The following is a 22,873-nucleotide window of genomic DNA, read 5'->3' as shown; positions in this document are numbered from 1 at the left end:
CCCTGAGCCTCTGGGAACTAACTTTGGAAGTTTGACATGATTTATTTGCAGTTATTTGTTTAGTCTGGTATACAAATATAAATGTAGCTACCATGTTTTCAAAACTGCCTCTAAGCTTGCAATACCTCATGTGCGTACCCACATTTTTGGGCATGTATATCTGAGTTCCTAAATTTGGATTGTGCAAATGGAATTTGCACATGGATATCAGGTAGATGCTAAGTATCTGATTTGCACGTTTGTGCAAATGTGTGACTGTCTGGGTATGCAACATCTTGTACAACACAGACAACTGTATGTTGAACTACCAAATTTGCATGTCTCAGTTTAAGTTCAAAGGCTGGGGTCAAAGAATTTTGAAAAATTTGCCCTTTATATTTTTTTATCTCCATTAAAGTATTTTTCTTTGGGTCAGATCCTCAGGTAGTATAAATTGGCATAGCTTCTTTGAAGTTAGTGGGCCTATACTGATTTACACCTGATGAGGATTTGGCCCACAGAGCTAGAGTTTTAAGAACTGAAAATAGAGTTGAATGTTCAGATTGGGTTTATTCCACAGGGTATTGAAAAAAACATGAAGAAGATTAGAGACAGAACAAGCCTTGTTTCTGTTTGTCCCGCCAAGAAAAATCACTGGGAAACAATCAGAGGAATCGTTACACTAGGAAGAGGTAAGAGGGAGATCATGCAAAGGGAATCTGACATCATCTATTAATACTGTCAATTTAGTATTCGATAGGCTATACATAACTTCACTGCCATTAACTACTCACCATTCATATTTTCCCTGTATCCTAGAATATTGTATTCCATTAAAGTTGCAGACAAAGAAGCATGCTTACTGACAGCACATACTCAAGTGCAGCAGGTTGTGTGCCTCTCAGGCTTTAAAGTGTCTCATTTTTAGAGGGTGGTTATACACTCAGGGCATGGCTACACTTGCGAATTAGAGTGCATTAAAACAGCCCCGTGCACTCTAACTCACGACGTGTCCACACTGGCAAGGCACGTAGAGCGCACTGACTCTGCGGCTGGAGCGCTCCTGGTAATCCACCTCCGCGAGAGGCATAACGCTTGGTGCGCCATGGCTGGAGCGCCACGACACCAGTGTGGACACCCTGGCCTGTTAATGCACTCTGATCAGCCTCCAGAAGTGTCCCACAATGCCTGTTCTAGCCACTCTGGTCATCACTTTGAACTCTACTGCCCTGCCCTCAGGTGACCAACTGTCAGACCCGCCCTTTAAATTCTCTGGGAATTTTGAAAATCCCCTTCCTGTTTGCTCAGCAAGGGGTGGAGTGCTCTCAGCGCATCTTTCCAGGTGACCATGCCTCCACACGCCAGGCGATCCCCAGTATGGAGCAATGGTGAGGTGCTGGACCTCATCAGTGTTTGGGGGGAGGAAGCTGTCCAGTCCCAGCTGCGCTCCAGCCATAGGAATTACGATACCTTCGGGCAGATATCAAGGGACATGATGGAAAGGGGCCATGACTGGGACGCATTGAAGTGCAGGGTTAAAGTGAAGGAACTGCAGAATGCCTACCGCAAAGCCCGCGAGGCAAACAGCCGCTCCGGTGCTGCCCGTGACCTGCTGTTTCTACAAAGAGCTGGACGCAATACTGAGGGGTGACCCCACCTCCACGCGGAGGACCATCATGGACACTTCAGAGCCCAGTTCAACAAGGGAGGATGAGGAGGAAAGCGGGAGCAAGGGGGCTGAGGAGGAGAAGACACCCCGGCATTCCTAGATGCATGCAGCCAGGAGCTGTTCTCAAGCTAGGAGGAAGGTAGTCAGTCTCAGCAGCCGGTGCTTGGGGAAGAACGAACACCAGAGGAGGTGCCCGGTAAGCGGCTTTTATTTTGGGAAGGAAGTTACTCGGTGCAGGCTCTTGGGGCAAGGAGGGTTAGGGCTGCATGCATGCCTAGATGTGGAATAGGGCACTGATGTGCTCTCTCACATCGCGGTAATTGGCCTCAGTGATCTCTTCAAAGGTCCCATCCAGAAGCTATGCAATGCACTTGCACAGGTTCCTTGGGAGCGCTACTCTACTCCTTGTCCCAGTCAGACTAACATGTCCACGCCACTGTGCCATGATGGGTGGGGGGACCATTGCTGCACACAGGCAAGCTGCATATGGCCTGGGCAGAAGCTGCATTGCAGTAGAAGACCCTCCCTTGCTTCCCAGCTCACCCTCAGCAGCGAGATATCTTCCAGGATGAACTCCTGTGGAAAATGTGGGGACAGTATTCAGTATAGGGGCCCCCTGGAGCTGTTGGCTCTTCCCAAGGCACAGAAACCCAGAGGACAGTACGGCTGTGAAACAATCAGTCCTCTCGACCCTGTGCTTACTCACCATTTTGGGGCTCTCTGGGGTTATGTGCGCTCGCTTTGGGATGGGCAAATTTCGCTATCATTAGACAGTGCTTGTCTTTAAGTACAGGTGAATCCTTGCTCTGTTTGATGTGAACAATGCTGCCTCTGCTAAGTGTTACATTTTGCCTTTACAGATGCAACCTTGAGATCTCAGCCGTCCGTGTTATCACCGGCCGAAAGACTCCAAAGAATTAGGAAGAGGTCACGTAGAAGCAAAGAAGACATGCTGCATGAAGTAATGCAGTAGTCCCTTAATGAAAATCTAAAAGCACAGGAGTGGAGGGAGAGTGAAAGGAGGATCTGCCAGCAGAATGCAGAGCGCTGGCACTAAAGCACGGAGCGCCGGCAGCAAAGCACGGATCGGCTGATAAGCATCATGGAGCACCAAGCGGACTTGATCCAGGTGCTGGTAGCCATCCAGGCGGAGCACTACTGCGCCCACACCCCCCTGCAGCCCTTGTCCCCAAACTCTTTCCCTTGTGCCCCCATGTCACCTCCAACCCACTTTCCCCAACATCTGGGTTCTTATCGCCATCAGCTGCCTCCAACACCTGTATCTTCACCACCCAGCACTGAAAACTACAACCCTTACTCACTGCACTCAACCCCCATCACCATGCATTTTAGCCAGCCTGAAGTGCAGCACTCCTTGCACAGCACTCCAGACAGGACACAGCAAATCTGTGATTGTACCATTCCCCACCCCACCCCCTTACCCTTTCTGTTCCCCAAGCAGTTGTGTTTCTTTTCAATACATGAATTTTCTTTTCAATAAATGGATTTTTTGGCTTTGAAAACATTCTTTATTTTTGCATAAAGTAAAAAATACCTTAACCCAGGAAAGAAACAGGCAATGCAAGTCAGCATAGCAAACACAGATTCCTACTAATATTGGAACCACTGCACTTCACTCCCGTGCAGGGCACCGAACATTACTGGTGGCTTTCAGCCTCAAATTGCTCCCTCAAGGCATCCCTAATCCTTGCAGCCCCACGCTGGGCCCCTCTAATAGCCCTGCTCTCTGGCTGTTGAAATTCAGCCTCCAAGTGTTGAACCTCCGAGTTCCATGCCTGAGTGAATCTTTCACCCTTCCCTTCACAAATGTTATGGAGGGTACAGCACGCGGATATAACCGCGCGGATGCTGTCATCGGCCAGGTCCAGTTTCCCATACAGAGAGCGCCAGCTGCCCTTTAAATGGCCAAAGGCACACTCCACTGTCATTCTGCACCTGCTCAGCCTGTTGTTGAACCGCTCCTTGCTGCTGTCAAGGCTCCCTGTGTAGGGTTTCATGAGCCACGGCACTAAAGGGTAAGCGGGGTTTCCAAGGATCACAATGGGCATTTCAACTTCCCCTATGGTGATCTTTTTGGTCTGGGAAAAAAGTCCCAGCTTGCAGCTTCCTGAACAGGCCAGTGTTCTGAAAGATGCGTGTATCATGCAACTTTCCGGGCCAGCCTGCGTTAATGTCAATGAAACGCCCACGGTGATCCACAAGTGCCTGGAGAACCATAGAGAAATACCCCTTCCAATTAATGTACTCGGAGGGTAGGTGGGCTGGTGCCAGAATTGGAATATGCGTCCCATCTATCGCCCCTCTGCAGTTAGGGAAACTCATTTGTGCAAAGCCAGCCACAATGTCCTGCATGTTACCCAGAGTCATGGTTCTTCTGAGCAAATGCGATTAATGGCCCTGCAAACTTGCATCAACACGATTCCAATGGTCGACTTTCCCACTCCAAACTGGTTAGTGACCGATCGGTAGCTGTCTGGAATTGTCAGCTTCCAGATTGCAATAGCCACCCACTTCTCCACCATCAGGGCAGCTCTCAATCTCATGTCCTTGTGCCTCAGGATGGGGGCGAGCTCCTCACACAGTCCCATGAAAGTGGCTTTTCTCATCCAAAAGTTCTGCAGCCACTGCTCGTCATCCCAGACTTGCATGACGATGTGATCCCTCCACTCAGTGCTTGCTTCCTAAGCCCAAAAGCGGCGTTCCACGGTGGTGAGCATGTCCGTGAATGCCACAAGCATCTCGTGTCATATGCGTTACTCGACTCGATATCATCGTCGGAGGCCTAACTGTTGGTTTGGATCTTAAGGAGTAACTCGACTGCCAAATGTGACGTGCTGGCGAGACCCATCAGTATATTCCTCAGCACTTCGGGATCCATTCCCGTAGAATGAAAGGGAGACAGAGTGCGCAGTACAAAAAACTTTGAAAGATGGCACCAAATGTGGACGGAAGCACAGGGATTGCTGGGATGTGAAGCAATGCATCACAGGGCATTGGGACAGGACCCAGAATGCCTCGCACCCCCTGTCCCCTTCCCACAAGCCACAGCGCCAGAATGGGAAGAGCTACTCTGTGGGATAGCTGCCCATAATGCACCACTCCCAATGCTGCTGCAAGTGCCGCAAATGTGGCCACGCCAGTGTGCTTGCAGCTGATAGTGTGGACACACTGCAGCACTTTCCCTGCTGCGCTCTCCGAGGTCTGGTTTAACTCACAGCGCTCTACATCTGCACGTGTAGCCATGCCCTAAAAGTGCTTCTGTAAAAACAGCATCGTGGACTGTCATGTTTAATGACTCTCAATGATTTCCAGATAAAGTAGTCTCAGTTTACAAATAACAAAATAAAATAATAAAAAAGATTTTCTAGCTGCCAGCCTTGCAAGCTCAGCCTGAGATCTGAAACTGGGTTATTTCCTTTTCAAACATCATCAACTGTATTGGTGCTGTGGGCCAAATTATACCCTCTGTGCAAGTATAATGCTGTATAAATTATACAGCTGTGCAAGTATAATGCTGTCTGATTAAGGCCGTAGGTGACACCTGTGTATCAATAGGTATAGTAGGTTCTCTCACGGGTAGCTGATTGAATTCTGTTGGTGATCCACAAGGATTAGAATCCAGTTCACTTTCCCAAAGCCGTTTTGGTTCAATAGGGCTAATAGGAGTGAAAACGTATGTCTGAATCTAGCATCAACCTATATGACTCTAAATACAGATCTGCAGAGTACAAAATTACCATTCATCATGTTTTGAAGTAGAACTGCATTTTAAAAATCAAAGAATTTGATTCGTTGTGTTAACTCGTAACAGCTCATCAATTGTTGGAGTTACCAAGGGTCTGATTTTCAAAGATGCTGAGCTCCCACTGACTTCAGCTAAAGCTGCAGAACCTCAACTCTTCTGAAAATTAGGCCTTGAATTCTTAATCTAGCCCCCTTCTCTCTATAGTCACCTGAGAACTTGCTACCTTTGTTCCTCTGCTCCTAATGACAGACATTTGAAAATAGCTCACTTGAAATAATCAGCAGTCTGATAGTTATGAGTTATTGGAGAACGCTTAGCTATAAACCATGCAGTATTAATCATGCATTTCCCATTCTCAGAGATTGTCTATTGTTATATGGGTAAAATAGTCAATAGTGCCTAAAGGTACACACTTACACTGCAATTAAACACCCACAGCTGGGGGGGCTGTTTAATTGCATTGGAGATGTACCTTTATGTAGAAAATAGATGGGTAGCTGCAGCCTGATCCCGAACATCTACACCACAATTAAACAGCCCCTCAGCCTGAGCCCCACAAGCCTGAGTCAGCTGACATGGGCCAGCCGCAGGTGTTTAATCATAGTGTAGACGTATCCTAAGTGACTGAGGTGCCTAAGACCTGTTGAAAATCAACAAGATTGGGCATGTGTTTTATGTAGGCACTTTTGACATTTCAGTCTACATGCTTTGTGCTCAGCATGCAATATGAAAACATCACCTTTCTGGTTGCAAGCTGCTACCTTCCCACAGACAAAGCGACTGCTTTCAGGAAAAGCTCAAGGAATGTTTCACACACACTCCTTTTGTTCTCCATTTCTTGGACCAGATTTCTGCACATAAGGGACAGCAAACTGTGTCCCTAAATCTTTCCGCTATGAGTGTCCATAAGCAGCTGGTAGACTATATTGAACACCTTTGTTATATACCGTTTGGTGTGAATATCGCAGTGGCAATTGCTATAGTATCTGAAATATTCACAGAGACCCACTGCTACCCATCTATTTTCTGCATAGTTTCACACATATAAAGATTCATATTTTTCAGGGTTTTAAAACCTAAACTTTTCATCCAGATAAAATTGAAATGGGTGAGTTCCTTTATATTTATCTACAGTGTACCACACCTAGAATTTGCACATATCTATATTCACACATTATTTATATTGATTTACCTTATTATTTCACATCATCCTGCTAATTGTTTTTCTGAGCTACAATATGATCGAAAGCTTCAGATTTATCTTACTGCAGGTAAACTTCTGAGAGGATTTGATCCTGCTTATCCTACAACGCTCTGGATAGATACAAAAACATTTTGCAATGGACTTCCTTTCCATATTGTTTTTGATGAAGAGGTAAGGCAAGCACCTGGTAAGTAAGTTTTACGCACACAAGCCATATAGATCCAGATTCACAAAGGGATTTAGGCATTGTGATGCTATGCTGAGCAATGACAGGGGTGCATCCTAAGCCCCATCCCACTCATAGAGATCGGTGCCCATCTATGCTAGCAATCCATGAACTGTGGTAAGATAGGTTTACCTCTATCTAACACTTGTGTGTGGCCTGACCCAGTAGATGTGCTCAGAGGCCATCTAGTTCCACACAAAATGGCCAGGGGTGGGGTGGGGAGAACCTCCTTATAACCATTAGCCCAGGTCCACTAACCACTAGGCTATGGAGTGATTCTCACTCTCTCTCTGACCCAGTTAATATTTAATTATTTAAATGGAATAACTTCAGTAGGAGAGATTGAGGGAGCCCCACATCAGATTATCCCATGGCCCTGTGGTTATTGCTGAAAGGTGGCAAATACCTGAGCAAATCCCTTCTTCTCATCAGTTGGAGGGGGACTTGAAGTGGGGTCTCCCACGTCGCAAGGGGGTTCACTGAGATTTCTGAGTGTGAAGTGCCTGCACACATGCTAACGAAGTGCATCATTCTCAGTCACTCAATCATCAAACACACATTTGTTTCCTGGATTCTCCAACAGCACTGGATCGTTCCCCATCTCCTGGACTCCCTAGCAAAGTGACCTCTCCCCTGACAGCCCAACACTCGCATCTGGCTTCCCTTTTACATCCCCCACTCCCAATCCCCTGCTCACCCAATCACTTTTGTGGAGGCTGGCTGATCATTGAGACTCTGCATACAGCAAAGGGTTCCTCTTCTAGGAAAACCCAGACACACAGCCACGTGACTGGCACACTACCCCATCCTCTGGGAAGAGGAACCCAGCTTCTTTTCACTCCTAATGGCAGGACTCTGAGCCATTTCTCTTTCACAAACCTATTGCCACAAGGGGACTGGTATGACAGCTTCTCCCTTCCCACTGACTGAACGATTAAGTGCTAGGGAACTCTCCCAGATTTGCTTGGTCCCTGGCAAGCTCCTCAACTTCCTACTCTCATGCTCTGCAGAGAATGTTGGCTTCACACAGGAGATGGATGGATGAGAGAGAGAGAGAGAGAGAGAGAGAGAGAGAGAGAGAGAGAGAGAGTGGGTGGGTGGGTGGGTGGGTGGGGTAAGCAAAGCAAATAAATTAGCCACTTATGGGAAGTGTTCCTGCAACTGGGCTAGATAAAGAAGTTTCAAAATGTTGATGGGACTCACTTCATAATGTAGTAAAAGGTAAATGAAAATCAGGTGGTTTAAGCCTTTTAAGGAATCTTATCAACACCACTGCAACCAAATTCTTTGTGCCGAATAAGGTCTTGTTCCCATCAATTGGGGCAGGTCCTCAGCAGGGGTGCAATTAACTTAGTCATGGAAAGTTCATGCCCTGCTGAAATTAGGGTCATATATTATCATCAGTTCAAAGACACCGCTCAAACCCTTAAAAACTGATAAAAGATATGGCCTGAAGGAAGTAGCCATAGGTCAATGGTATCCATTACCATTACCAAGTTAGTATTTGCCACCACAGTTATTTTCTATTCTGAGTGTAGGTCAATACTGTGATCTCTCTCAGATCGCCCTTTGCGGTAACTGCTGGCAAAGGCTGACTTGTTAATTTGTTTTTGTAATTATAGTATTTAACTATAATGAGTGTTATATCTTTTTAAAAGGTTCTACAAGCACCCATCCCAAATGCTGAATGTCCCTTACAAAACTTAAGATTTTAACAATGAGTTTGAAAATCACAGAAAACAGCTTAAATCTGCCACCACTACCGTAGCCACCACAATGTGAAACCATGGCCATATGAGGAACAGAAAAGAGATCACAGCATGGCAGATTGTAGAAGCAAACATAATATAATCCTCTTTAATGTTAGAATTAATTTTCTCCAAAGTCACCGTGACATTGCTATACACTCTAGGGAGTCGGGAATTGTGGGGGGACAAGGAAGGAGCTTAATGAGGCTTAGAAAAAGTATGATTTATATAACATTATGGAACAGAACTGAACATCACTCAGTGCTTTCTCGTTACTCATCGTTGATGTTCTACAGCATATCACTGATGGAAAATTGACTTGATTCTCCTCTCACTTGTACTGGTTTTAAGCTGCATCGGGATTGGTTGAGTTACACAGGACTTACACTGGTGTAAGCAAGACAAAGATCATACTCATTACTTGAATATAATTGATATTTCACTGAAGATTAATGTTTGGAATCAGCAATATATATCAAGGACACGTGTATGATTATAACACTATTTCCTAGTTCCAAGCTAACATTCTATGTTATGTTATTCTATAAGAGAGAAGCAATGCAGAGAAATGAGCCATGTACTTGGGCGGTGAGACGGTTGACTGGCTCTGTGTGAAGCTAAGTCCATTTGAAAATAGTGATCATGTATTGCAAGTGATGGTTCAGCTGACTGGTAGCTGATCCCAAAGAGGACATGAAATGTAACTTGTGGCCCATGTTGTTTTAAAGCTCAGAGTAAAGCAAGCTGGGGTGAGCATTCAAAAGATTGTCCCTGGCCTTCAGACCCTGGGCATTCGCCTGGATCATTACTTCAGTATCGTGCACCCAGAAGTGACATTCACCATCTCAAGTGTTCAGAAGTTTATCAACAGTCAATTTGTTTTCCGGACTAGGAGAGAGATGATGCCAGAGTCATGGAAACAACGTCCAATGCTAGAGTTGAGAGGTACTTAATGTTTTCAATGAACATACATGGCTCTTGCTAAATCAAGAATAACTGTAGAGTTGAATTAGCTGATTTTAGCCATTAAGTTGAGGCAATCTCTGCAGAGTAGTTCTGCTGCCACTCCATGATCCCTCCCACTTGTCCCGGTGGATATCCCCAGCATGCAGCCAAAACCATCTGGTTCATTGGCAGTTTGGGGTGTGCAAGATCAGGCCCAGAGAGCTCAGTTCTGCTCTCAGTACCACTTGCAGGGGAGCTGGAACAATTTGTATAGTGAGGGTATAGGGTAAAAAATTACACTGGCAGCCAGCTTCCCTCCCTCCAGTGCCTCCTGCCCACTGGCAGCCCCGCCGATCAACTCCTCCCTCTCCTTCCCACCCGCTGTGATCTAGTCAGTTTCTCTTTTTGTTTATAGTCATTTATACTTTCTGATTCTCATTTCTGTCTTTCTCCTTTATTTAAAAATACAGAACAGTTTAAATTATAGTGACAAAGAAATCACTTTATTTGATTGGTTTTCCTTCAGAGAAAATGGTATTGAATGGTGCTCTGATTGGTCCATTTAGTTGCAACAAAGTTTATATTTAAAAGGAAAGGAACAATGTGTTTGTGCCCTCACTTTGTTTCTTTAATACATAAAAAAGAAGGTCTGAAAATTTTATTTGCTTATGTTTTGTCTTAGAAGTATCATGCATGTCAAATCTGGTCTTCCCTGGTTTTGCTGGAGATCTTTTGGACGGTTTCAGAAGAGTATTGAGTAAAAAAAAAATGTTAACAAAACAAGGAGTTCTAAACAGTCAGAGTAAAAATTACATTTCCTCCCAGTTATTTACATTCAATTTCTGTGGTATCTGTTATGTCATAAACCTATTAGTTCTCCAGTTGTCAATACAGTTTCTCAAGAAAAGCACAATAGATAACACAGAAAACAAGCAGAATTAAGAAAGAAAGAAAGAAAGAAAGAAAGAAAGAAAGAAAGAAAGAAAGAAAGAAAGAAAGAAAGAAAGAGCACAAGCTCAATTTTTCCCCTTGCAAGTCACCATTAAGACACAGTAATTCTCTCCTGTGCCCACAGATGAAGTAAAAACATATAGTATATCGGGCATATTGTCAAAGGGAAAGAAACTCTCATAGGCACGGTGGTCATATTCCCTTAGACTGGGTTTCAAAAAAACTGGGTTCAATGCCTGACTCTGCCATAGACTTTCTGGGTGAAAATCCAGGCTCCGCTGAAGTCAATGGGAGTTTTGACAGACATGTTGTAAGCAACGACTGAGGGAGGAGAGTGGTTTCTAGTATAGAGAAGATAGAGTGGGTCAGGATTAGGCACCTTCCAGAGATTGCAAAAAGCCACTGCTTCCTGCCCAGCACCGCACAGCATCCTTAGTAATCTGACAGAAACTGTAGGAACCTGAGGGTATGTCTGCACTGCAATTAGACACCTGCGGCTGGCCCATGCCAGCTGACTCTGGTTCGCGGGGCTCGGGCTGTGGGGCTGTTGAAGTGCAGTGCAGATGTTCCAGCTTGGGCTGCAGCCTGAGCTCTGGGACCCTCCCTCCTTGCAAGGTCCTAGAGCCCAGGATCCAGCCCGAGCCCAAACGTCTACACTGCAATTAAACAGACCCACAGTGAGAGCCTGTTACTCAAGGGTTTTTAATTGCAGTGCAGACAAACCCTGACAGTCCTCAAGGTGACATACACCTAAAGATAAGCCATTGTCCTAAGGGCTAAGAATCTCATACTATTAAAACTAGGCTGTTGAAAGTCCTCGCTTTCTTTTCTAATTGTTCTAAACAGGCCAGATGATCTGGATGGAGTCTCTGCAGTGCATGCTCTATCTCTGCTCACCTTTACTGCGCACTTTGCATGAGTTGGAAGAGAGACAGATGCATATTGCGGACATAGCACCTCATGACGTTACCAGGGATTTGATTCTTCTCAACCAGCAACGGCTGGCTGAGATGGAGCTCTCCAACCAGCTGGAGAGGAAGAAAGAAGAACTGCGGATACTCTCAAAGCACCTGGAGGAAGAGAAGAAAAAGACAGAAGCTCTGCTCTACGCCATGCTTCCAAAGCACGTGGCCAACCAGCTAAAAGAGGGGAAACGAGTTGAGGCAGGTGAATGAATATGATACATGTATTTAAAAAAGCAGCCCTGTCCTTAATATTAGATTTGGGAACTATGCTGTTATCCAGAGCTGGCTCCAGGGATGTGCAAACTATGTAGCCTCAATGATGCCGCCCTTTCCGGTGGCTGCCCATTCAGCAAGCACAATGCTGGTGCTCTGAATTTGGTGAGAAAAGCAATCTCAGCAAACAAGTCTTGTTTGTGCATAGCAGCCACAGCTACTGATTGGTCCAGCCCTTCAGAATTATTTATAAATGGAAGGAGTATTAACACAGACCTTTCTGTTCACAGGAGAGTTTAAAGAATGCACCATATTGTTCAGCGATGTTGTGACCTTTACCAACATTTGTGCCCAGTGTGAGCCTATTCAGATAGTCCTCATGTTAAATTCAATGTACCTACGATTCGACAGACTAACCACAGTGCATGATGTCTACAAGGTAATTACTTATTTACAAAGGCTGCAGCTATTTTCATGAAACTGATTTTTGGGAATTGCAAAGGGTTTCAGAAAAGCATGCACTCTTGGAGTTTATGGTGACCTTGAAGGAGGTCAGGAAACTAAAGGAATTTAAGTTGTTAATAACTGTTTCTGCTATTTCAATGTTGCTATATTTAATTAAAGCAATTATATTTTTTTTCACAGTTTTGTAATGAAAACTAGCCAACATGCAGAGACTGTAATTAAATGTGCTAAAAACATGAGTGGAACCAGGCCTGCCTCGTTTCCTTGACTTCTTTTAGCTCATTCTGAACCCACCATTCCCCTTTTGGAGCTATTCAGAGTGGCAGATTTTAATCTCTCTTGTCCTTGACCTGGTACTCCAGCAGTTACATTCCTTATTTTGCCATCACTGGGGTAAGGACAGTTGATCTCTTTTTACCCCAGAAAAGCCTACCTATAAACCCAAGGTGATAGGACACTTACTATAGCACCTTCTGATACCAGTCCAAAGTGGTAAAACTAGTTGGATTGTCCATTTTGGATAGCTTGGTTCGTTCACCTTATGCCCAACCTGGCTTAGATCATTGTCCTGGACATGCAGAAAGAAAGACAAAATGCAAGAGATGTGGCTTAATTAGGCCACAACTTTATACTTAACTCATCTGGTAACTAACTGGCTGTAACTCATACAGTACAAGTCATGACTACTTCCTTAATTGGTTCTACCTGGTGGAGGGCTGCCATCAGCTCCCCCTCACCCAGCTGGTCCTAGCCTGTTGCTGGGACTCCACTGCACTCCCCTCTAAAGAGAATACAGGGTCTGGGAAAAGGGGGTCATCTCTTTGCTGTATCAGGTATTAGGAGCCTCAGGCCTGTTTCCCCGCTTCTTTAGGGAATGTCTTCCCCTAAGCCTACTTCCAACTCTGCTTTCTCAGGGAACCAGTCCCCTATGGAAGGAGTACCTGGATTGGATATATACCACCTGTTGAGTTGTGACCACTTGAACCTTACCCCACAGGGTCCCTGAGCTGCTGTGGGGAAGGCAAAAAATCTCACCCCACCCTGGCCAGCCGGGTGGTGAGGGAAAAATTCCCACACAGCCCCAAAAAAGGCAACTGATGCAATGCTCACAATAGACCAAAGAACTCAGTGGAGGCTGCTGACTGGGCTCAGGCTGGAGGGCAGAGTTTATATACCTTCCTTCAGGTGCACAGGGGCCAATGACTTAGCTGAGCTCCACTGGCCAGCCCACCAGGAGCTGCTAACAGTCCAGACAAAGCCGTCCCTGTGACTGTAGCGTGGGGGAGCTGCAGTGTCTTTTTAGGTATCCTCTTTCTCTAGCAGTAACATTATCAGCTAGATTCAATTAACATCTTAGAGATGAAACTTCCATCAAAACGGAACGTGGGTATTTTCTCCCTAATCTGCGTTTAATGGCCAGATTTTGGCTAGCATAATCGGCTTAGCTCCATGGACTTCTGAAGTCTGAACATCTGGCCTGATATTTACATCCCTCCCCCTACAGTTGCAAATAGCTACGCAAGTACATCCAAATCTTGAAGTCCTTACTCATTCCTTACTCAGGCAAAACTCCCAGTTAAACCCATGGGAACTTGGGGGAAGAGTAGGTTACAGTTTCAAGGTTCCCAGGAGGGACTGAATTATTGAAACTGATCAAAGGCACTTACCTAGCCCCAGCTAATAAATGTTGGAAGTTATGAATAAATCCAATTAAAGAAAATCTCTTGGCACAGCATAAATATAATTAGAATATCTATTTGCATTAGTGTCTTTGGCTGTAAATTTTTAAAATTTACTATAGAAAATAATAACTGGCATTATCATTAAGTGGACTACCTTGATGGGAGCGATCTATAGCTACACAGTTTTCATGCCTAGCATACTATATTGTTTTAAGTAGTTATGTTAATAGGCAGCTCATTAGGAATTTGGTGCTTGCTATATTACCGGTGTTCAGGAAACAAACACCAGTAAATCCAGTTTAAGCTAATTGTTCATGTAATGATAATGAATGAAACACTGAAACCTCCTAAGAGTTGTTTAGAGAATTTCTTCACAGCATAATGGCTTTGTACAATGAATTTAATACTTTTGGGATTTCTGTGGTTCAAACAACCTTCTTATATTCCTGGCATTGGCTCTGCATAATCTCTTTCCAGGGCCAAATCTCAAAGTACTTTCTTAGGCACAACTTCCACTCACTACAATGGGATCTATGCCTGAGTAAGGACTACTGACTTTGCCCATAGTAGAGACTATGGGGAAATGCATAGGTTGCAGTAAGTTGCAGGAAGACAACCTGGTCCTTTTGTAAGGAAGTTATGACAGACAAGCACCACGCAGCCTGCTTCACACCGCAATTTAATATATTCCTAACATTTGGATAGTTTTTCTAAACTATCATTTGACTAGTTTAATAGTAATTGTCACTAAAGAATAGCCTCAATTTACATTTCCCCCTAAAATATCCTTTTAAACCCCAATTTGTGAATTAGCCAGCCATGTATGAATCATCATCACTCCGATAACTGCATTGGACATTGGGGCACCATTATTGATGAGCAATCAACCAATTGTCTCCACCCCTGACGATTGTGTCAGTGCTTGAGTCTCTGCGAAGTCCATTCTGTCCGCTCTTTTATGTTGCCAATCCATCTCTTCTGTCTATCTCTTCTTCTCTTTCCATGTACTGTCCTTTGGAGGATTATCTTGGATAGGCCAGATGATCTTGTTACATGGCCATACTACTTCAGCTTGCGCTTCTTCACGGTTGTCAGGAGGTCTTCATGTGACCCAGCACATTGGGCGATGATGTTGCGGACCTCTTCATTAGTGACGTGGTCGAAGTAGATGCCCAGGATTTTATGGAAGTATCTCATCTCTTCTACCTTTATTTTCCGTTCAAGTTCTGCCGTAAGGGTCCATGTCTCACACGCATACAGAAAAATGGAGATGACCAATGCATGCAGCAGTTTCAGTTTGCATCCCATGGAGATGTTCTTATTCCTCCAAATTGGCTTTAGCTTTGCCACTGCTGCTGTTGTTTGCACAGTTCTTGCCAGAATTTCTGCCTTGGATCCTTCATTAGGGATGATTGCTCCCAAATATTTGAACTGTTTCACTGTCTTCAGTTGTTGTCCACTGACAGTGATATGTGAGTTGATCCCATCACGTTTGTTTGTTATCAGCTTGTTTTCTCTATATTGATTTCCATGCCGCATTTTGCGGAGGTTTCATCCAATCCTTTCACAAGGTTGGCAAGTTCATCTTCGCTGCCTGCCAGGCCGTCAATGTCATCAGCGAACCGAAGATTTGAGATTGTTCACCAATGCTGACTCTGCATATGTGATCTTCAAGGGCATCAGTCATTATGTGCTCCAAGTAGATGTTGAACAGTGTGGGCAAAAGAAGGCAGCCTTGCCAGACTCCAACAGTGGTGCAAAACCACTCTCCTATTGTGCCATTGACAAGAACTGCACTGCTGACCTTGGCATAAAGTTGTTTAATGGTAAGAATAAGCTTATGACCAACATTGTACTTCTTCATTGCCCAGAGAGCTTCATGCTATACTCGGTCAAATGCCTTCTTGAAGTCAACAAAGACATGGTAGATGTCCTGTTGGTGTTGTAAGTACTTCTCACATAGAACAGGAAAAGGTTGAAAATCTGTTCTGTGGTACTTCTTCCAGCACGAGAGCCAGCCTGTTCTTCAGAGATGATATTATCTGCTTGTGGCTTCAATCTGTTCAATATGACTTTCAACATCACTTTGCTGGAATGTCTAATTAAGCTTGTGGTCTGGTAATTTTGACACAATTGCAGGTTGCCTTTCTTTGGCAGAGTGATGATTAGTGACTGTGTCCACGTGGAGGGCCACTCACTGGTCTGCCAGATCTTGTTGCACATCTTGGTGAGTACATCTATTACTATTTCATCAGTTTCGGCTGGGATGTTGTCAATACCTGTAGCCTTTCCATTCTTTAGTGATTTCACAGCTGTTTCCACTTTTTCATGCAGTATTGGAAAGTCATCCTACTCTGTTGAATCTGGGCTGTCTAAGACACTGGGATCTCCATTTGTCTGGTTGTTGTATAGATCAGAGCAGTAGTTTGTCCACCTATTGATGATGTCCCTTTCTTCTGTAAGACTTTTCCTTTTGTCTTGAATTGCATTAGCTTTGGTCCATCTTTCCTTCGTCAGATCTTTTACAACCTGGAAGGCTCATTTGCTATTTTTATTATTGATACACTCTTCAATTTTAGAGTATTGTTTTTCAATCCATATATCCTTGGCCACCTTCATTCCTTTCTTGATCTTTCTGCCAATTGCTCTGCAATTATCAGCTCTCTCACTGCTGTTCTTGTCTTTCTTAAGTTCTCTTCTAATGTCATACATTTGTAGTATTTCATTTGTGACCCATGGTTTTGCCTTCTTATGGTGTTTCCCAAGGATGTCCATTGCTGCCTCATTCATTACAGTGTTGAAATTGTTGGTCATTATTTCTACATCTTCCTCTAGAGCAAGCAGTGGGACAAATTTTCCGCCAATCATTGCTTGGAATGACTCTGCAATGTTTCAGTCTTTGAGTCTTTCTAAATCAAACTTGGTTCTGGTGAACTTTGGCCTAAAGATTTTCCTTAGATGCAGCCAAAAATTTAGCATCACAAGGTCGTGATCACTTCCAATATCAGCACCGGGGCAGCTCCTTGTTTTAGCTCTGTTAATTCCAGAACAAAATCAGTTTTTTACCATGATGTTGATCATCTGGATGCTTTCTATGCTCCTAATGTGTTTGCAAGAACCAGATTGTTATAGCTGGTAAACTCCAAAAGTCTCAATCCTCTCTCATTGGTTACCGCATTACAGAAAGGGCCACAATAATCTCGCCAATCTGCCTGTGTGTCAGTACCCACTTTAGCATTCCAATTTCCCTGTACAATCAGGATGTTTTTCTTATGTACCTTATCGATGATGTCTTGGAGCTGATTGTAAAAATCTTCAATTTGCTCATTGCTATAGTTTGTTGTAGGGGCATATACTTGTACCACTGTGATATTAAATGGTACTGCCTTTAGACGGATGGAAATAAGCCTGCTGCACATTGGGCAGCATCCTAATACTGAATTCTTGATATCTTTATGCACAAGAAATCCTACTCTGTTAACATGTTTGTCCTCTCCATTGTAATAGAGTACATAGCCTTCTTCAATTAGTACCTCTCCAAAGTTCTTCCATCTGACCTCAGAGATTCCTAGGAGGTGCCAGGTGTATTGTTCCATTTCATATGTGAGTTCTTTCAACCTCCCTATTCATCTCAATGTCCTTACATTCCATGTAGCTATGGTGATGTTATATTTTCCACAGATCCTCTTTGTTGGGATTACACCAGTAGTATACTTATCACATCTGCCCTGGTGGGAGACAGATGGTGTGGTCATTATTACCCGGGCAGCGATCAAACATGGTTGACTTGCTCATCATATGGTGTGTCTTGGGCAAATTTCTAACCTGGCAGAGCCCATCCCTCTCCAGGCAGCCCCCTTTTAGTCGTCTCTTACAACATGCAAGAGGAGCAGTGGGCCTATTCAATCCCCGGACCCACAGGGGAACCATCTATGAATAGCATTCAGTGAATCCATTAGACTAGCTGCTGCTTCAGTGATTCATGTGCGGAGGTGTGCATGGGCGTTCCCACCCTGAGTCGTAGGGGGATGCTTTCACAGAATTGTTCCTCCACTTCCTCAGGCCCTGCAAAGAGCCCTCTGTAGAACCAGGATTGAGGGGGCAGAGATGGGGCAGGAACTTTTTCACTGTAGAACCAAGGGATGCATCAGACCCAACATCAGCCTCGTAGAAATCAGGGAAGTCAAAAGGCTGGGGGTTCCCTCCACTGTGACCTCTAGGTGGTCGAGACCAACCTTTGAAAGGGAAAATGGGGCAGCTGCAGGCAAAGCGAGTCCCTGCCCCTGAAAAAAAATTCTCAGAATTAGAAGTATTTAGAATACTCGTCTGTGTTTCCCTAAATATTAAAGGTGGAGACAATAGGCGATGCCTACATGGTGGTAGGAGGTGTCCCTGTGCCTGTATCTACGCATGCTGAGCGAGTTGCCAACTTTGCCCTGGGAATAATCATAGCAGCCAAAGAAGTCAAGAATCCGGTTTCTGGAAAACCTATCCAAGTGAGTCAAAACCACAGAGATGTACATATTTCCACGTGCTCTTCGGGTGAAAGGGTTGTTGTGTGGTAAATGCACTGGTCTGGGACTCAACAGAGCTGTGTTCTGTTCCTTTGTGACCTTGGGGAAGTCCCCTAGAGCCACATCTTGATAAGTTGCCTGATTTTTCAGAGGTGCGTCCCACTGTATTAGCATTAATGGATAGATGGCTGGTTAACATTTTAAACATACATTAAATAAGTGATATTCTGGGTTTCTTTGTGTCTTTGTAAAGATTAGAGTTGGGATCCACACAGGACCTGTCCTGGCTGGAGTAGTTGGAGAAAAGATGCCTCGTTATTGCTTGTTTGGAGACACCGTGAATATAGCTTCCCGGATGGAGAGTCATGGGGTTCCAAGTAAAATTCACCTTAGCCCCACTGCCTATTAGTGAGTAATGCTCCTTCTTCTTTACAGCTCTGCTGGAAAATTTTGCATTGCATTTTAGATGTAAATCCCACTGTCTTCCATAACTTTCTCAGTTTTAACTAATACTTCATTACAATTATCAGTTCTTGTAAAACAATTTTATTTGTTCACATTATTTTGAGGCAACTAGATTAGGGTGAAATTTACGGTCCCTGCAAAAAGACAGATTACTCTGATTCTACATTTTAGAATAAAACATTTCAAAAATATTTTTCCATATCTCATGTGAATACATAATACATAATGGTGTGATTTAAAGGCTCATTAGATCATCTAGCCAAAATAAGCCATAGAATTTCATCAACTGAAATACTGAGCCTGATAACTTGTGATATAACGGTTTTATTGGGATTTATTTAGCACGAGCTACATAAACCACTGTATTTTTTCCACCCTTGAGGAATATGAACTTCTCAATGCCAATAATACCTTTACACCACACCTCCATATTGTTCCTAAAATCAGAGCTTTTGTTCACCCAAGAATCACTTAATTGACCCATTTCCCTAGTTTTTGCTCTCTGTTTTCTAAAAATAAAGAACTAAACTCTGTTCATCCAAGTTTGAAGCATAATGATAATTTCTGGTATGTAATAGATGAAGTTTGCCATCAGAAATACTTAGTTAAACAACATTAGGGCAGAAGAATTAGTCCAACTCATGGTATGGACAATTGCATATCACCCTATATCTGCTCTATATAAAGCTCTAATTGGCAGGTGAATCCCACCTCAATCATTGATCTACATTTTACCATGGCTTCATGGACAGTAAGAACCTTACATATCAAGTGAGAATTTGATTTTGTTAAACCTTATTAGAGTCTGAGACAAAGTTGTTTAAATTCATTGACTTCAGCGGGCTTTGGATCAGGCACTTTGAGTACACATACATAAGCAAACCATGCCTTGTTCTGAATTAAAAAAAAACAGTTTTAGAACAAAATCCTTCTCTCAGTTATTTGTAGGGAATCGCAACTCTACTACCCTGGACTCCCCACCTGTTTTAGTTTAACTGCTGATATACATCATGCTATTCTGAGAGGAGAAGGCTAAGAATCTGATAATTTTTGCTCCGTATAAGCCCCTTTTAATGTGATTGTTATTGTTGTTCTAGCTGCCTAAAGGACAAAAATTTTGAGATGACTGAAAGAGGAGAGATTGAAGTGAAGGGCAAAGGGAAAATGCATACATATTTCCTGATTAGAAACAGGACTGCAACTGAGAATGAGATCATGGGAAACCCAATAAAGGAATTAGATTCTGACCATGAATCTGTTCAGTCCTTTCATGAGTCCAGGATCAAAATGATACAAAGTTCATGTCAGCAAGGTAGAGTTGGCACAACAGAAAACCAATTCTTTCCACAGTCTTTTAATTCCAATTACATTAAATGTCTGTTCCTATCTTCCCTCAGCTATGCAGCTCAGTTCAGACCAGGATCAGCCACCAACCATAGCAATGAAGTACATTGATGGTCCCACAGAAACACAAGCCAGTTACAAAGGAAGAAGTCAAGAAAGAATTATGGATTTAACAGGTATTTTCTTTGTTACTGAATATTCAAATAGTGGAGTTAGAAAGCATTTGAGACTTGATCCTGCAAACTGATCATATTACTCATGTGAACAGTCATAGCTTACATACAGATGCATTATGTCAATGGGACTCCTCACATCAGTGGCTGCTTAAGGCTAACCATCCTGCACATTGTTTGGGACTGACCATATCTATCTTCACAGTAATCCCAGGCTTCAGGGATGGGCTAGGGAGAAAGAAGGTCACAATGAGACTATTATGACTACCATTATCTTTAATATTTTGAAGGTCCCAATGAAGTTGTTTCTGGGATCCTGTGCAGTGGTCAAAGCCGAGTGAAGTGGGAAAGGGCGTTCTCATTGCATCAGCCAAGGAGGAGGGGGAGCCACTAACCCAAACCAAGAGAGGAAAGGGCTCCGTGGGGGTGCATGAGTCACCCTTGCCAGAGAGAGGATGGGGAGCTCTGATTCCCACCCCAACCTCCTGTAATTTTACCTGTTGGCCCCATCTCCTCAGTCTCTTTTGACCCAAGTACACTCAGGATTAATTCCTCAAACATGGGGGTCTTCTGCAAATCAGGTGACCCCATCAATTGTGCATTCCCTAAGCTCTGGAAACTGGCTTGTTTGTGTTTTTCTTGGTTATGAGTGGTAAGGTTAATCAAATCTTATGCCTTAAGGAACAAGCCACTCACCTGTGGTTAGGAAGGATTTATTCGCTCATGTACAGCGTTACACAGTTTATCAGGTGCTTTATGGGGAAGTTCATATTCCTGTGAAGTTGCAGGTACTGGCCAATGCTGGAAGCAGAATATCAGATTTGATGAATCCTTCAATCCTATGTACAGAGCAAAAATATTTTATGGCTCTTAAACGGACTAAAAAAAAGTACATTTCCCTTTACCTCTGCTCTGCTCATGTGTAACCAGTAATATAACATCTACACACCTGCCTACTGATCCATCTATGGTCATTAAGAACTCACACAGGAGGAACATTTCTTTACAGGCAAAACACATGACGTTGAAAGCTACGGACATCTCCATGATGGCCAGCAGCCAGGCAACGATCCTTATCTGCCCAACCAGGAAAGAATCAAACCAGCACCTGAAGAACCACAGAACAGAAATGTCAGATCCAATTTTTGCAATTTAATTTAAGCTGCTGACTTTTAACGTTAAACAGGGTAAGTACATTGCAATCTACTTCATTTTGCTATCTGGGTACTGACTTTGTGTAGAAATTAGTACAGGGGTTTTGTAAAAATGACATTTCTTCAGTGCTTGCAAAAAATACAAAATGCTGGAGGATCTCAGGTTTTTTTATTATGGTGTTTACATAATTTAATTGTAATATATAAATACGAGATGACACAAGATTCCTTGGAAATGGGGTGCTCCTCAGCAAGTGCCATATTTCTCCAACTCTCCTTCCCCTTGTACCAATTGTGTTCACGTTCTTGGGTTCCCCTCCAGTGATCAAAGCACATTGGGACAGGAAAGGATGGACTCGTGTGACTAGTGGCATCCCTGCTGTAATGAGCATTCATGATAAAAGAAAAATGCCCTGAAGTGACAACTGCCTTAACTCCAATAGAACTGACTACTTGCCTGAGCAAGAGGAGCAGAATTTGGCCCCCATCCTAACTTTGATACCAGTTTAATAACTGACACGTTCTCTGCAGGGGAATATATCATGTCCTGATAGCAGGGATGGACTTGGAGTTAATAAAATCAGTATTTCCATTTCAAAATAAAGATGGTTTTTGCTTTTTAGTATTTATAGGACACACATCAGTTTATGGTTTCTTTACCTGCATTTGTGCTGCATGTAGAAGACCTTAAAAGGAAACACACACTGCTGAACAGAAAAGCATTTTGAGCCCAGTTCACCCCTGTGCAGAGGGCCAGTACAAGATCTATGCACCACTTGAGTCCTCTAAATGGGGTTTAAGTGGGATATAAGTGGATTTCAATTTATTTCTGAGCACCCCTCCCCACCTAAACAAGATAAATAAAGATCTGGAGCCCAGCAGTGGGGCATGACTTTGCTCCAGACAAGCAGTTCTTTAATTTCACTTATCTAATGCAGAAAATGGGATTCAGACTCACTAGATGATTTACCCCCTCAGACCACATTTGATCAAAAATGGCAGAGGGAAACTACAGGCAGAGTTGCCAAAAAAGGATTTGTGACCTAGGACATAGAAAGGAGCCATGATGGACATATAGACTGTGACCAAGATAGTGCATGGAACTTTTTTTTCCTCTTATTGCACTGCAGCCATCCTAGTATGGATGTAACACACAGCCCCCAGTGGGGGTTGGCTTTAGACTCCACCCCCAAATTGATTTAAGGTCTGCAGCTGTGGATTCCTTAACTAAGTAAGTGTGTGAACGTGAATACAGTTTGATGCACTTTGAGCAAGTATTCACCAGGGTGGATAATATGGCTGCTGTGCTGACATGCTCTGGGGCATCAAAGTTCCTCCTCTGTATACAGGTGCATCTGAGGCAAATGTTCAGATCTCCTTTAAATACCAAAGAAGAATGTGAGACTTCTG

General features: G+C 43.6%; 1 protein-coding gene across 1 annotated transcript in view; it reads left to right on the top strand.

Annotated features, from left to right (window-relative positions):
* LOC101952801 (guanylate cyclase soluble subunit beta-2-like) overlaps window positions 1-22,067 on the top strand; it is a 29,953-nt gene extending 7,886 nt beyond the window's left edge. The window contains exons 7-17 of the mRNA XM_065558020.1: window positions 560-671; window positions 6,686-6,789; window positions 9,321-9,537; window positions 11,335-11,655; window positions 11,957-12,105; window positions 18,163-18,309; window positions 18,581-18,735; window positions 19,890-20,104; window positions 20,190-20,312; window positions 21,319-21,496; window positions 21,786-22,067. Coding sequence (XP_065414092.1) covers window positions 560-671; window positions 6,686-6,789; window positions 9,321-9,537; window positions 11,335-11,655; window positions 11,957-12,105; window positions 18,163-18,309; window positions 18,581-18,735; window positions 19,890-20,104; window positions 20,190-20,312; window positions 21,319-21,470 — 1,695 coding nt within the window. The 3' untranslated portion in view covers window positions 21,471-21,496; window positions 21,786-22,067. The remainder of the gene's footprint in view (window positions 1-559; window positions 672-6,685; window positions 6,790-9,320; window positions 9,538-11,334; window positions 11,656-11,956; window positions 12,106-18,162; window positions 18,310-18,580; window positions 18,736-19,889; window positions 20,105-20,189; window positions 20,313-21,318; window positions 21,497-21,785) is intronic.
* The last annotated feature ends 806 nt before the right edge of the window (window positions 22,068-22,873 follow it).

The sequence above is a fragment of the Chrysemys picta genome, chromosome 9, assembly GCF_011386835.1.
Source record: "Chrysemys picta bellii isolate R12L10 chromosome 9, ASM1138683v2, whole genome shotgun sequence".
Taxonomy (NCBI): Eukaryota; Metazoa; Chordata; order Testudines; family Emydidae; genus Chrysemys; species Chrysemys picta.
This window is presented reverse-complemented; position numbering and strand designations above follow the sequence as displayed.